This window comes from Mercenaria mercenaria, chromosome 9 (genome assembly GCF_021730395.1).
Source record: "Mercenaria mercenaria strain notata chromosome 9, MADL_Memer_1, whole genome shotgun sequence".
In the NCBI taxonomy this organism is placed as follows: domain Eukaryota; kingdom Metazoa; phylum Mollusca; class Bivalvia; order Venerida; family Veneridae; genus Mercenaria; species Mercenaria mercenaria.
Window position 1 is genome coordinate 72,190,083 of NC_069369.1, and position 12,811 is coordinate 72,202,893.

General features: G+C 36.0%; 1 protein-coding gene across 1 annotated transcript; it reads left to right on the top strand.

The window, feature by feature from the left end:
• The first annotated feature begins 1,031 nt into the window (after positions 1–1,031).
• LOC128559579 (uncharacterized) lies at positions 1,032–8,793 on the top strand. The gene is made up of 3 exons (XM_053551683.1): positions 1,032–1,151; positions 3,784–4,465; positions 7,789–8,793. Exons 1-3 carry the CDS (start codon positions 1,113–1,115, stop codon positions 8,115–8,117), a joined length of 1,050 nt encoding a protein of 349 aa, XP_053407658.1. The 5' UTR covers positions 1,032–1,112; the 3' UTR covers positions 8,118–8,793.
• Positions 8,794–12,811: the final 4,018 nt, after the last annotated feature.

Below are 12,811 nucleotides of genomic sequence, written 5' to 3' on the forward strand. Positions count from 1 at the left end.
ACATAATATCGCTGTGATGATTAAAGCATTGTTAGTCATATTAGAATGTGATTAATCTTCCTGTTAAAACCAAAAGTGAGGTACACTGACACATTTCAATGTTTTGTTCATGTTCTTCATGTTCATGATGAAACAGTTTGTTCACTTGTGTCTTTACAAAGTTTAAATATTTATCAAAATGCAAAAAAAAAAAAAAAAAAAAAAAATGTTAGTTATATAATGCTCTTAAATGATCTAAGAATTATAAGACTGTCAGAAAATATCACTAATTCTGGAAACTGACTATGAAATATTATACTGCAGCAACTATTTTTCAAGTAACCATACATGGATGTAGAGTCTGTAGGCCTTGATCAATATCACGTATTGGGTTCTGTATCAGAAAAGTGTTTAAAGTTATTATCTGAAACCTTTAGTTCTATTTATACACATATTTCTTAATAGTTTTCAAGGAAGTTTGTCATACTCTTCTTAGTTTTCTGTTCAGAATGTAAATTGGAAGGCAGTGCATATTGTCTCATTTGATGGTACTTTGATATCCAGCTCTGGATATATTACGATATACATAAAATCAACTCTATATTCCATAAAGCAATATTGAAAACATCTTAATGCAACTAGATCTATTTAACTTATTTTCAACACCATGAATAACTTTTTCTGTGTTATCTATGTATGTTATGCTTTGGCATGTAGAGTCCGTAGGCCCTAAGAGGTGTGGTTCCTTAAGCATCCGTAACTTTTTTAGTTTGCATAATTGAAGAAAATCCTGATAGATTCTTGTGCGCGAAGGATGTACCTTGAAATCATCTACATCTACATCTACATGATACTTCCAACAATCATTAACGATTATGACTGGAAGGCCTACATCTGAAATCACACGATAAGATAAGAAATTTTGATTGAGTTTAAAATTCACCATATGTGCAACATCAGGGGTACCCTTTATCTTGGCTATGCCGATCAGTATAACACAGAATTACTTCCCATTATCCGGTACATGCGCGGAGGTCGCTAAAATGCATCGCCAACGTCATAGATATGACGTCATAATAATAAATAGGCATAATTCCAAAGGGTTTTCGGATGAGATAAAACGAAAAATAAAAATGTCTCTGAGCGTTATTTATAATTTTACGGAATCTTGGGTATGTAATGTTGTCACTCTATTACAATCATCATGAAAACTGACATTTGCGAATAACTGCTAGCACGGTGGGATAGATCTAATTTCGTATTAAATTTTATCACAGATCTGGGGGAAAAACTCTTTTCCATACGAAACATTCCATAGAGTAAACTCTTTTTCCATACGAAACATTCCATAGAGTAGGTACACACCTCTGAAATGTGTGTGTGTGTTATACGTCTATGGACGCAGTGACTCGGTAACTGTACAGTATGGAAAAGAGACCCTAGATCTAGTGCCTATAACGACGAACAGGTCTCGTGCCCCCACTTTTCGTTAGGGGATATAGATAGATTCGTCTGTCTGTCCGTCTGAGAAAATTTGTGTTACGCATATCCTAAAAGTATTTGACCTAGATCTACCGTAGGCCTAATGAAATTTTATAGGAATGTTATTCAACATTAGATCTATCAGTTTGCGCACAGGTCTGAGTTTAGGTAGTTTCAATTTTAGTCGAAATCTTTGTCTTAATGACATATAGATCTAGATCTAGTATAAACTTTGGCTATCTTAACTTTGTCCAAACACTAGATCAAATAAAGGAATAACATACTGGATCTAATATGAATCTGGCCAGAATGTTTGTCGTCATGGAACAATCTATCTAGAGTAAGATTCTAAATTGTGTCACTTTGTCAAGTTTCCTATGTACTAATGTCTCGGTGTGCAAAAGTTTGTTGCCTATTAGCAAATAAGGCTTGATTATGCGTTGCAAATATATACCGGTAATGGATATATAGATCTAGATGTTTTAACCCCAGTTACCCCAGTTTCAATATGGCCTCTCTAGAGTTTTAACAAAATGTTTTTGCCAATTTGACAAAGTGAACTGGATTTTTACGCCGGATGACGCAGTTTGAAGACTATGTTTCAGATGATCAGGTAGAACAAAATGCCGTTGGAGCATTAACAAGACTTTTCCATATGACTTTAATTGTGACTTAGGTTTGATTCCAGATAACTCAAATTAGATCTAGACTATACAATTCTGACCAGGTTTATTATATAGAAGTTATGAGATTTTTCTACGATTTTACAACGTTACCCAGTTTAACCCAAGATGACCAATTTTCAAATTTGACCTAGGTCTTATAAAGTTGGACTTTCTGGACAGGTTTCATATAAACCAGTTTCTAACTTAGTTTATAAATCATGAATGTACACAATTATTTAGAATTCGTTTAGATCTGGTAGATACTGCTACCTCTAGACTGTGTTAACAAGGTTACTCTTTAACTTCACCTAGTGGCCTAGTTTTGACCAGTTTCAAACTTGTCGTCTTATGACGACGACGACGACGGACACAGGGCAATCATACCAGTTCACACTGAGAACATTGTCTAAGGTGCTCAAGTTCTAAAACTGAGTAACCTTTCAATAAAATGTAATGACAGCAGGTCAAATACTTCTGGAGATATGTTTAAAACACATTTTCTTTTACAGACAGATAAATGGACCAACAGACTGACAAACAAAGGTTAATGTATATCACCCCTACAGCGAAGTAAAGTATAATAAGCCCAACTTTATCCCCGTTATATCTACTTGTACTTCGTCTTCATTTGCAAATGTCTAAGATTTGCATGGATTTTGTCTTAGACTAAACGCGGTTTCGGCATAACTTTGACCTTGATCAGCATACTTTTAGCTCGACTATTCGAAGAGTAGGGCAGTTATCCTACTCGCCCCGGCGTCGGCGTTAACGTTAGCGTGAGCGTCACACAAATGTTAAAGTTTGCGTACCACCCCAAATATTTTCAAAGTCCATTGAGATATTGCTTTCATATTTTGCATACTTGTTTACCATCATGACCCCAGTCTGTAAAAAGTAGGAGGCAACTCTATCAAGCATTTTGACTGAATTATAGCCCCTTTTCGACTTAGAATAAATGTTAAAGTTTGCGTACCACCCCAAACATTTTCAAAGTCCATTGAGATATTGCTTTCATATTTTTCATACTTGTTTACCATCATGACTCCAGTCTGTAAAAAGGAGGAGGCAACTCTATCAAGCATTTTGACTGAATTATGGCCCCTTTTCAGCTTAGAATAAATGTTGAAGTTTGCGTACCACCCCAAATATTTTCAAAGTCCATTGAGATATTGCTTTCATATTTTGCACACTTGTTAACCATCATGACCCAAGTCTGTAAAAAGGAGGAGGCAGCTCTATCAAGCATTTTGACTGAATTATGGCCCCTTTTCTACTTAGAATAAATGTTAAAGTTTGCGTATCACCCCAAATATTTGCAAAGTCCATTGAGATATTGCTTTCATATTTTGCATACTTGTTTACCATCATGACCCCAGTCTGTAAAAAGGAGGAGGCAACTCTATCAAGCATTTTGACTGAATTATGGCCCTTTTTCGACTTAGAATATGCTTATTGTAATGTTAAAGTTTTACTCATTGCTTATATTATACTATCAAGCACTGAGAATAGTCGAGCGCGCTGTCCACTGACAGCTCTTGTTTTATTCTTTGTAGATCTGTTTGTACTGTAGGTTGATCTAGATGCTCCCCTTACACGCGTTAAAATTGCCACATCATTGTCGTAGCCGAGTGTTTCAGTTTTACTTCTCTGCTTTCAGATCTTCTGCAAGGATAAGAACAGAACTAACTGCACAGAACTTTCAATGCGTATGGAAACCACGTCTAGTCTAAGTGACACCATGTTTGTCTTCGAACTGTTCCAAAGTGGCCTGATATTTTCAGCCTTAACCGCCGGATTGGTCAGCATCTGTCACGTGATCTATTGTCGTGCAATAATATGCCGTAATTCGTCATTACTGCTGGTACTCATTTTGACTGGTTTCTGTCATATGCTAGTCTGTGTGTACCTGCTTCAGATCTCTGAGCAGTCGGCATTGTACGAGATACCCAATGGAGGTCATCAACGGTGCACTGACTACTACCTCCCTGCTACACTTGCAAACACAATAATTTTAGCGTCTATAGTGCATAATATAATAAGACTGAATGTGAAATCAATGGTTTGCGCAGGGATCGTTTGGGCAGTTTCTGTTGGAAGTATAGTTGTCGGATTGTTATGTCTCGCGAGATTACACGAGTTCAGTCCTCCAGTAATGCAACAGGAGACATTTGTTTCTCTCGGAAGATCCAATGAAACACACCTGGATGTATTTTGGTCGGTTTGCAAGAAAGAAGTATATGCAGAGAAAATCCGACTTCTTGCGGAGTACGGACTAATATATATACCAGTCATTATCATCGTCCTTTTTGCCTGGCATAGATCTTTTAAACGGAACAAAGGTAGTATATAGATTAAAATATACTTAATCACCTTTACTATGGATTAATTCTTTTCAAACCCGCTTGAATTGTTTATGTTACAAGGCATTATGTCAATTTCTTGAAATAATATTTTTCATAAATATTAAGTATGTTCCCATTTTGAGCCGGAAAGTATACATATACATTTAGCCTATTATCCGATTATGTCAGACGTTACAGCTCGGCAAAATGACCGCATGTTACTGTTTAGAATATTTCTTGTCTGTATAAAAAACGATTAGTCAATGCAATCGCATTACACGAAATACGAAACTTGATAACAATGTCAAGTGTCAGGATAAGTCAACGATCAAGTTCGGTCATTCAGGTCAAAGGGGCATGTGGATTTATGTTAATTTTGTTTTCAAAAATTTAAAAACTTGGCCCTATTTAGAGTTATATACATGAGGTACTGCTTTTATGCAACGCCAAACTTTGAAAGTAAGAGATATATATATACTGGTATATCCGGAATGTTATAAGAATCCAACCCAACAGTAAATAAATATTGTTACGTTAGAGCAACGTCTCCAAAATTTGTAGTTAGATTAGGTACTTTTTAGCTCGACTATTCGAAGAATAGGGGAGCTATCCCACTCGCCCCGACGTCGGCGTTAGCGTTAGCGTGAGCGTCACACAAATGTTAAAGCTTGCGTACCACCCCAAATATTTTCAAAGTCCATTGAGATATTGCTTTGATATTTTCAATACTTGTTTACCATCATGACCCCCGTCTGTAAAAAGTAGGAGGCAACTCTATCAAGCATTTTGACTGAATTATGGCCCCTTTTCGACTTAGAATAAATGTTAAAGTTTGCGTACCACCCCAAATATTTTCAAAGTCCATTGAGATATTACTTTCATATTTTCCATACTTGTTTACCATCATGACCCCCGTCTGTAAAAAGGAGGAGGCAACTCTATCAAGCATTTTGACTGAATTATGGCCCCTTTTCGACTTAGAATAAATGTTAAAGTTTGCGTACCACCCCAAATATTTTCAAAGTCCATTGAGATATTGCTTTCATATTTTGCATACTTGTTTACCATCATGACCACTGTCTGTAAAAAGGAGGAGGCAACTCTATCAAGCATTTTGACTGAATTATGACCCCTTTACGACTTAGAATAAATGTTAAAGTTTGCGTACCACCCCAAATATTTTCAAAACCCATTGAGATATTGCTTTCATATTTTGCATACTTGTTTACCATCATGACCCCAGTCTGTAAAAAGGAGGAGGCAACTCTGTCAATCATTTTGACTGAATTTTGGCCCCTTTTTGACTTAGAATAAATGTTAAAGTTTGCGTACCACCCCAAATATTTTCAAAGTCCATTGAGATATTACTTTCATATTTTGCATACTTGTTTACCATCATGACCCCAGTCTGTAAAAAGGAGGATGCAACTCTATCAAGCATTTTGACTGAATTATGGCCCCTTTTCGACTTATTATAAATGTTAAAGTTTGCGTACCACCCCAAATATTTTCAAAATCCATTAAGATATTGCTTTCATATTTTGCATACTTGTTTACCATCATGACCCCCGTCTGTAAAAAGGAGGAGGCAACTCTATCAAGCATTTTGACTGAATTATGGCCCCTTTTCGACTTAGAATAAATGTTAAAGTTTGCGTACCACCCCAAATATTTTCAAAGTCCATTGAGATATTGCTTTCATATTTTGCATACTTGTTTACCATCATGACCCCAGTCTGTAAAAAGGAGGAGGCAACTCCATCAAGCATTTTGACTGAATTATGGCCCCTTTTCGACTTAGAATATGCTTATTGTAATGTTAAAGTTTTACTCATAGCTTATATTATACTATCAAGCACTGAGAATAGTCGAGCGCGCTGTCCACTGACAGCTCTTGTTTAATATCAACGTTATTAGGTCGGAAACTAGTACTACTTTTAGTGCTTTAGATAGTAAATCGAAAACATAAGAGATTGCTTTGACAAATAAAATTGTATTCTACTCCCTCTTTTAAACATTTTGTTACACGACTTGAAACAAAACTCTAGGGTAGGGGGTTCTAAATAGGTTATCCTACTAAACAAACTACATTTTTAGGTCTGAAGAACTCGAAACTTTGTAGAAAATGAGCAGAAGTACTGAATACATATAAACCTTTAGCCTGCTGCCGACAAGTGATTATGCCTTTGCGGCCAGTGGTCTGCACTGTTCGCTATTCAGTCGGTAAATTTTCAGTGAAAACCCCTTTGAATAATAAGTGGTGCTGCCCAAATTGAATGATGGATCAGTCCATTTTAGAAATGTAGCATGGTAAAGGTTAGATTCTTAAAGATATATTATGCTCATCTGTCACTGAAATATTCAGTCATTAGATTTTGACTATAAAAGTAAAATATCCTCACTAAATTCGTTTACTCCGTGAGATATATAGTGAGATACAATTTAATGTCATACATGGAATGTGAGTCGTGGTAGTGCTGATTCACATTGTGGCCAATTGCTCATTTATTAACTACTAGTAACTCGCAATGCACAAACATGTCACGTACTCCTCGTTTAAATGGGTCAACAGTGTTGTTGTACTTATAAAATAGACTGGCCCGGTTTATAGGTTGGTCAGGGCTACGGATATGCGATATGTATTGTATTTTGTTATTATTTTTGGGCATGGATCCCCTTCAGTTTGGAACCGTCCATGTTTACAAACACGTTTGTTTATTTTATGAGGAGTTGTACTTAGTCTTTACCTAGATAATATGGTGTGATTACGGTGTTTTCCTTTTCAAATATGAAATTTGGTCATACATGAAGTGTATATTGCCTAGGGTAGACCATAAAACCCGGAAACTTATTTTCAATCAAAACATTATCAAACGATATAAAACAATGCAGTCCATAACGTCTAGGTGTAAATAATGATAGACGCACTTCCAGTCAAAAGTAATTCAATTCATACACTTAAATTGCAAACTCGTTTTGAACTCTATGCACAGTTCATTTGAAAAAAATATGAACAGGTAATTAAAGTTCATTTTTAGTTTCATATAGAGGTTACTAAGAGTCACTTTCGATTCTAATGGTTTGGGCTAAGACTGTGTTTTTTTTTTTGCTATCTTCAAAAGTCCAGGCTAAATACACTTTTCACCGCGAAACGTAGACAGTTCTGCATATTTTGGGACCCAGATATTTCAGATAACATGCTTAACACGTAGTCAAATATCTGTTTGTTCCATTATAATTCTTACATTCATAATTATTCGCGACAATATTTTTGAAGCATTCTGACGTAGATTTTCAAAAACATTTTGTTTTATTTTCAGACGCGTCCCTGCTTAGGATCCGCATTGTCGATACCAGCTGCTGTGATGACGAAACAGACTTGTGTGTCTGCTCAAGACTCGGTCCGACATTCGTTGCCGTTTTAGCTTATTCGGCTGTGATATTGCTTATTGCACGTCCGGTGATGATTATGTATGCGCACGCAACGTCCGGATACTTCCGGGACATCCTTCCTAGTCTTCTACACACTGTTATGTATTGTTTCATTTGCTCTGAGTACCTGTCTAGAGCATTGAGGTACCAGACAAGGTTCAATGCAGTTGGTTACGTTGCTAAGGACAAAAAGAGAAAAGTCGTTTTGCATGTTTGAAAAGGGTAACAGTGCCTTTGAAATCCAAATAGTTTGACATTCCGGCGATTTTGACTACTGAAAAAATATAGAAATGTGTTTTGAACTTAATAACATTTATAGACATCGTAACTTTCAGGAATAAAACCTGTTGAAATGCATAAACGTCATCGCATGTTAAATGAGAGAACGTATTGTTATAAGTCAATCATTAGCAATTCGCTTGTTCATTGCAAATGAAACACACAAGTGCATGGAAGTGATTGCAACCTATCCCAATTTTAACAAAAATGTGCTATCTATTAGTAAGTGACTGTAGCTACTCTCGCATATGTAAATACTCATTTTTCCCCCAAAAATAACCGGCGAGAACTGTTAAATGTACATTCATAAATCCGTATTTGCATTCTAAATATTGAACGCCGTGATATAATCGTGGTATCAATATGTGCATGTGTATATCACTTAGTTTAGATATTTTTCTTTGCTGAAATCCATAAGTATTAATGTAAGTATATTTTGTTTCATGTTTTGTACATACATTGTATTCTTTTGTCGAAATGTATATAATGCTGTCACTTAATTAATATAATAATGCGCATTTATGTTGAGAAAATTATATATTTAAAGCTGTTTGATGTTTACATATTTTTTCTTTGAATTTCAATTTTTCAATAAATGTTGATACGAAAACTCGTGTGGATGTTTTTCTTCATATAGCGTTAAGCTCGGCCATTCGAAGAACAGTACGAGCTGTTCTACTCACCCAGGCGTAAGCGTTGGTGTCTAACTTTGGTTAAAGTTTTGCATACAAGTACATATAGCTATCATTTGAAAGCAAATATCTTTGAAACTTACTTTTTTCTTTTTCTAGGTCAAATACCAACCTCGCTGGGTCACGTCTGACATGTATTTTGGCCAAATTATGCCCCCCCCCCCATTGTGGACTTAGAAAATCCTGGTTAAAGTTTTGCATGCAAATTATTTTCTCCAAAACTAATGAAGATATTAAATTGAAACTTCACATGCGTCTTCGGGGTTATAAAACTAGGTGATAGCACCAAATACCATAACTCTAACATCTATTTTGGCGAAGTTATGCCTCCTCTTGTATTTAGAAAGTCCTGGTGAATGTTTTTCGTGCAAGTACATATAATTTAAAGGCATATAGCTTTGAAACTTACTTTTTCTTTTCCTAGGTCAATTACCAACCTCACTGGGGCAAGTCTCATGACTCTGACATGTATTTTGGCCGAATTATGCCCCCTTTTGGACTTAAAAAATCCTGGTTAAAGTCTTGCGTGCAAGTACATATATAATTATAACTATTATTTAAAGGCATTTAGCTTTGAAACTTACTTTTTCTTTTTCTAGGTCAATTACCAACCTCACAGGGTCAAGTCCCATAACTCTGACATGAATTTTTGCCAAATTATGCCCCTTTTGGACTAAGAAAATCCTGGTTAAAGTTGTGCGTTCAAGAGCATATAGCTACTATTTAAAGGCATATAACTTTGAAACTTATTTTTTCTTTTTCTGTGCCAATAAGCAACCCCACAGGATCAAGTCCCATAACTCTAAACATGTATTTTGGCCAAATTATGCACCCTTTTGGACTTAGAAAATTTTTGTTAAAGTTTTACATGCAAGTTACTATCTCCAAAAATAATGACGATATTGATTTGAAACTTCACACGTGTCTTCGGGGTTATAAAACTAGGTGATAGCATGAAGTCCCATAACTCTGACATTTATTTTGACCAAATTATGCCTCATTTTGGACTTAGAAAATCCTGGTTCAAGTTTTGCATATAAGTCACTATCTTAAAAACTAATGCAGATACTGGATTGAAACTTTTAAGATATTTTAACATTCAGGGTAATATTCCTGCTTCTGGGACAAAATTTGAATAGTCGAGCACTGGCTGTTTATTGACAGCTCTTGTTTCTAATGAAAGAATCAACACGCAATATATAATAGAGCCGCACCATGAGAAACCCAACATAGTGTATTTGCAACCAGAATTGATCTAGACCAGCCTGCGCATCCGTGCAGTCTGGTCAGGATCCATGCTGTTCGCTTTCAAAGCCTACTGGAATTAGAGAAACCGTTAGCGAACAGCATGGATCCTGACCAGACTGCGCGGATGCGCAGGCTGGTCTGTATCCATGCTGGTCGCAAAGCCACTATGTTGGTTTTCTCATGGCGCGGCTCAATTACTGAATACATTTCAAAACGGGTATGCCTTATCTTAGCTCGACAAAAAGCTTTTGCAGAAGGGCGGTGGTCTCTGCGTCACATCTTGGTTAAAGTTTCACGTGCAAAGCCATATCCCGGTAATCATTGCATTGGCTTAATTATATCTTGTTCTTTCATAGCTGAAGACTGTACAGTTTAGCATTTCAAACGTCGCCTATATTATCTAAATTCAACACTTCCTTTCGGGTGTAATCAACATATGGTGATATATAGAACATATCTGTGTACAATGTAAATGATAAAATCAGTTAATAGAATTGTTTCACGCATTTATGCATTAAAGTATTCACATAACAGTCGCTACAACCTCCGTCAATTATATGTGCAATTTATACTTAACGACAAGAGAAACAGTCTTTCCGCCATTGCATGTAAGTGCCTTAAGGTGGACTTGAAACATTTTACTCTCCGAGTATCGTTCATTTTGAAAGAAATGAGTCCTGACATCGTGTCAATGATCTGGTCCCGTGGGTTCTTTGCACAGAAACGTGTTTAATTTACGTTTCCTAAATATTTGTGTAATGTTAGCCATAAACACTTATACGACATTTTTGTGAACAATAGATGAGCAAGTGTTCAACAATACATTCAGTATCTAAATTGCATTCAACACAGATAATTGTATATTTTCTTGAAAATAACTCACTTAGTAGAAGTGTCACCGTCCTACAGTAAGGTATTGATTATAACACACTAAATAGTTTTTGTTCTTTATTCTATATAAAATTGACCTATTTTCAATGGCCGCAGCACACACCAGGACCCATTTTAAATGTCTGTAACCTACATTTTCTTGAAGAATATTGATAGTGCTAAAGAAAAATCAAAAGAAAAGTAGGGGTCATGTTTGATGCAAGAAAAATAATTTCAGTCAATCACACAAACTGCAAAATCAGCTAAAAAATGAGACCCCAAATTATACTAGTGGTGTATGATCTAAGTTTCCATGAAAAATTTTGTCATGTTGTTATTTCATTATGAAAATGCTACCTACATGTCAGTCATAGATCTGTCATGAGATTTTAGCAAAAAAAAATTGCAAAGAAAATAAGGAAAATAGCTCTACAGAGCAAAAAAAAAACAGGACTATTTGTGTCCGCCATTATGCGACTACCATTTTTTTCGCGCCATTTTTCTATTTAGTGTCTGTATACCTATTGTATTCTGTATCTGATAGAATTCATGAAGGCTCGCATCGCAAGCTGCGCGGACACAAAAATCTAGATTCCTATTTCTTTCCATATATTCTGTTTTGGAAACGTGGCGTCCATTTGAAATTTTGTGAATTGGCCAGATTATATTGATGCCCTTTTCTCGTTATTCTGAGCCCCTTAACCTGTATTTCAGTTCTTGTCAGTAACAGATTTAAGTTTCAAAAGAGGTTTTGCAATAGTTTGATACTCTTACATTTAAACTTAAAATATTCCCATGAAGAAAAATTCTAAGGAATATTGTCGATGAATAATCCAGGCATTTACGTGATGACCCTCGTCCCCTGAAACAGCCAAGCGCTTTCTCGTTGAACCGAGACTTGTGATCATTTGTACTAGCTGGCGAAAACTAAGATTTTTTTGAAAAAGTTCTTTAAGAAAATTAAGAACAGATATATAACTGTGTTTGTGGATCAAAAGGTTTTACAATAGGTGGTTACTGTTTCCAATAAGGTTATATATTACCCCAGCGATTTTAGATAAGCAAAATTTGTGCCAAAATTTTCTGTTGTGTATATTTCTATTTTAATGTGAATACTACTATTTTCTTTTTATTATCTTTAACAGTCATATGGTTTGCCACAACATGCATAAAATTTAGAAACAGGAAGTAGCTACAAGTGCAAATTTTCTAAGGCTCGGATCAATGAGAAGGTTCGGAATTACGAGAAATAGGCATACCGAATATTCGGTAGATACCCGGCACGAAACCAAGTGCTTGACGCGGATTATCGACAAAAAATTATAACTTTCGTTTATCTATTTCATTTTCAATTGGTAACATTCCCACGAAATCTAATGCAACGCCCGTGCGAGTTCTACTTGGAAGGGACTGCATATATTTAACGCATTGTCTATGTACGCGTTCGTGAGACTGTATCTGTGTTTCTGACAGGGAAGACCATAACTCAAACCCGTAAAGAGTCCTTGAGAGTACAATCGATTAGTACAAACGTTTGTGAATGGATGTAAGCCTTTATTGTGAATTCCACAGTCTGCGATGTTGCTCTTTGCATGCAGCTAATTTATACTTACTCCCGAGGAATGAAGTAAAGACGGGTCAGATCAGTTTCTAAAAATCGAACGTACAGAATAAGTTTGAAGCTCAGAATTCTGGTTCATGTACTCTGAATCCGTCGCATTGACGTATGTTAACATCTTAACTTGTGCTACCGGACGTACCATTTCTATCTCCCTCCCACTCCGAGAAGAGATAATCTAATTCGATATTCGTGGGTGGAGGG

What these genes read in the sequence shown, in the direction of transcription:
- LOC128559579 (XM_053551683.1), top strand. Translation starts at nt 1,113, where the DNA reads ATGTCTCTGAGCGTTATTTATAATTTTACGGAATCTTGG. An exon ending in ATAATTTTACGGAATCTTGG is followed by an intron (nt 1,152 to 3,783) that starts GTATGTAATGTT and finishes CTCTGCTTTCAG; the next exon opens with ATCTTCTGCAAGGATAAGAA. An exon ending in ATCTTTTAAACGGAACAAAG is followed by an intron (nt 4,466 to 7,788) that starts GTAGTATATAGA and finishes TTTTATTTTCAG; the next exon opens with ACGCGTCCCTGCTTAGGATC.